The sequence below is a fragment of the Sphaeroforma arctica genome, assembly GCF_001186125.1.
Source record: "Sphaeroforma arctica JP610 unplaced genomic scaffold supercont1.1115, whole genome shotgun sequence".
Taxonomy (NCBI): domain Eukaryota; class Ichthyosporea; order Ichthyophonida; genus Sphaeroforma; species Sphaeroforma arctica.
The window spans coordinates 19,137-22,317 of record NW_014039443.1 but is presented as its reverse complement, the minus strand read 5'-3'; the positions used below and the strand labels follow the sequence as shown (position 1 = coordinate 22,317).

At 38.9% G+C, this 3,181-nt stretch overlaps 1 protein-coding gene across 1 annotated transcript in view; it reads left to right on the top strand.

The window, feature by feature from the left end:
* Positions 1-2,809: 2,809 nt before the first annotated feature.
* The window catches only part of SARC_10032 (hypothetical protein), a 4,557-nt gene continuing 4,185 nt past the window's right edge, over positions 2,810-3,181 (top strand). The window contains exon 1 of the mRNA XM_014295937.1: positions 2,810-3,077. Within this exon, the coding sequence (XP_014151412.1) occupies positions 2,820-3,077 (258 nt within the window). The 5' untranslated portion in view covers positions 2,810-2,819. The remainder of the gene's footprint in view (positions 3,078-3,181) is intronic.

Sequence of the window (3,181 nt, the reverse complement as noted above, 5' to 3'; positions counted from 1 at the left end):
TATACGTTTATAATATAATCTTTAGCATCGTTATAGAAGCTCGTTGTACATTTTCATCTTGATATATAAAAATGCTCGCAGGTTTGATCTGTGTTGTCACTTCTGCTTGTTAGTAGAAACACTGACAGGAACAGCACTCTGCAAATCATACGCTATCACATCGGACACAAACAGGCGAATAGAAGGTATGATGTGATGGTTATAGCATTTGACTGATGATAAGCTATCCAATATATTCTACTCCCATTTAAACCATTATATATATAAGCGGGGAGTTTTAATTTGAACACTTCGACAAAGGCAGCAAAGATGTATTGTACCTTTATAGCGCATCAACGCTTGCGCGGGACGTTTTGCATTATACCGTACAACCATATTAAAGATGCACTGAGCGTATTGGGTATTATTTTCTTTCTCTGATGTCTGCTGTCATGTGTAAAAGCTCCTACGAACACTTTGTGCTTTGATTGTAATATTGTACAGTGTGTTCACTTTTCAAACGTATTTTACAGTGTACGGTGTCCAACTGTGAAGTGTGCAGTGTACACTACACCATCAATGTGCCATCAATGTGCATTTGGGATCTCACTGGAAAACAATGAGTCAAGACTGATAAAAAGATGTACAACTGTTCATTGTAAAAGTCCATAATCCAATAGTATTATCGAAATTTGTATTTATTGTCTTCTGGAGTAGTTAAAGTCAAAGAAGAGTAAAGGTAATAGTGTCCTTCGGACAATAGTCCGATCACTCGAATGACGAGTCTGAAATCTCGATTGACGATCAATCAGGCTTTACATACATACAACACATATTTTAACTTTATAGTTTATTTCTTCTCTGTAGTAGATACTAGAGAGAGAGAGAGAGAGAGAGCCCTGGTCTCTGCCCTGTTTTAGAAAAAAATTCATTGATACCATAACATATGTAAAAAGTAAAAACTATAAAAAACAAACAAAAATGTTTCAAGCCTGTTTCAAAGTTTCATAAGGTCATTGAAAAAATAAAAGAGTTTGAAAATTATTGACAATTGTCGATTTGACATTGGTATTTTTTAACGAAAATATTTGTGGAGCAGTGAAGTTGTCAGTTGTCAGTTGTCAGAAATATCGGTTGTGACTGCACACTGCACACTGCACAATGCAGTAGCGAGAAGTGCACAGCCCTGGACTCCTGGGACACCGGAGTCTGGGTCTCTGGCCCTTGGACTCTGTCTCTGTCACTGTGGATTCCTGGTCCGCATTGCTGTTCTTTTTTTGTCGCATGTCCGTTCGCCTTCGGCGTTCCACGATCGGTCCACGCTCTCTATTTATTTATTTACGTCCTGGTCGTGACGGTCCAGCGTCCTTATCAATGATCAACATATGGGGAAACTAGCCCGTTTGTATTGAATCAGCTCCATTCATCTCCCGCTACGTTGAAAATTCTCCTAGCCGGGCTGTAGCCACACCGTATTCCTCGTTAATCCATTCGTCGAACATTCTAATAAAAAATCGTGGCTATTGTCAAAATATTACGAACCTCCTAGAGGGTCTCTTTAATGTATATCTTCGGTTGTTTTTAAACCTATTTTCGAGTTTCGTATTTATTTTTCTACAAGTCTTGAACGATCATCGGCTTGACTGCCACACAAAGCCAAGATTCTGTGTAAAGGCCAGCTCGATGGTCGAAAAACAGGCTTACCAGATTACAAGTATCACGTGATAGAATATGCACTTTTGCCAAAGGATTCACAAATATAGAAAGATAACACTCAAATATATGTGGTCACGTGCGTCTCCGCCATGTATATAGTATCCGTGTCAATATACTTGTGTGGCTTCACATGCAAATATATCACCGTATGAGAATATATGAAATGCCGGGTACACAAATAACATGTAGTATAAAATATTTTATTTGCAGATTAATTATTTTATTTGCAGATTAATTGTCTTCAGAGCTTCAATTAATCAAATGGACACACTCATTTTATATCGTGCGCAGCTAACTAGTGAAATATACGATGAGCTGAATGCTTTATACGTGGATATTCGTGATAGTTTCAACCTGATCAAACACCAACCATAGTGCAACCCGAAAGCAACAGCTGCCGGTAGAAAGCCTGTCTATTCGATAATGGTGACCCTGTGGCGAAACAATTGTATACTATATAAACTAAATGTCAAATTTAGAAGGCTATGTAAATGTGGATATGTATGAAACAAACCGCATGTGATATGTAACACGCTCTTATTGATGCCTAATTAAAAGCAGTCAATTTACTCTGACAAATATGGAGACTGTGATCGGATATAATACACGGCGTGCTTCTGCGCGCTATAGGCTACCAGAAAGTAATTTTTCAGTTAGAAGGGGTATCAATTTCTTGTTGGTAGGCAATGCAGCCCCGTCCTCATTAAACTTACGGTCTTACGCACGCTACTTGTAGCTTTGGCAGTATTCATTGGAAGGTGACGGATTGTATAATATTTGTCCCGGTGGAAAAATAATATAAAGGCTGTGTTACTGTGTTCAAAGCCTTCTAAATTTTAAATCAAATAAATACAAGAAGGCTATGCAATGTAGGTCAAAAAACCAAAATAGTGTTTTTGTTTTCTTGTTTTCTAAAAAACAATGTATTTTTTATTTTAAATATGAGGAACAAAAACTGAAAACACAAGAGGCGAAAAACTTGATCCGAAAACAGATGACGACTACATATTTACACAATATGTAGCGTGGGGGAAAGAATACGCACGCCACAACGCCACGCACAGCATAACAGAGATATCAACGCTTCTACAACTCATTCATTTGATACGTCTTAAGTGAGCACAATGGGATCAGGAGATCTGAATTTGAAGAAATCTTGGCATCCCGTACGCCTCGACAATGTGGAGAGGGTTTGGAAGGCTGAGCAAAAGGACAAACACGAAAAGGAGCGCATCGCACAACTCATCAGAGAAAAGGATGAAGAACGACAGCGAGAGGAGCTCGCTAACCAGGCCATTAACGCGGGCCATGGCAAAGCACGTTCTCAAAGATTAGAGTGGATGTATTCGGGAGCTTCGACGACAAATACAACGTCTAATGGGGTAAGTGTTGCACGCTGCAAGGGGAGTAGGTATTGCAACAGCAACACGATTGCAAATACAAACACACACACACACACACACACACACACATATATATATATATA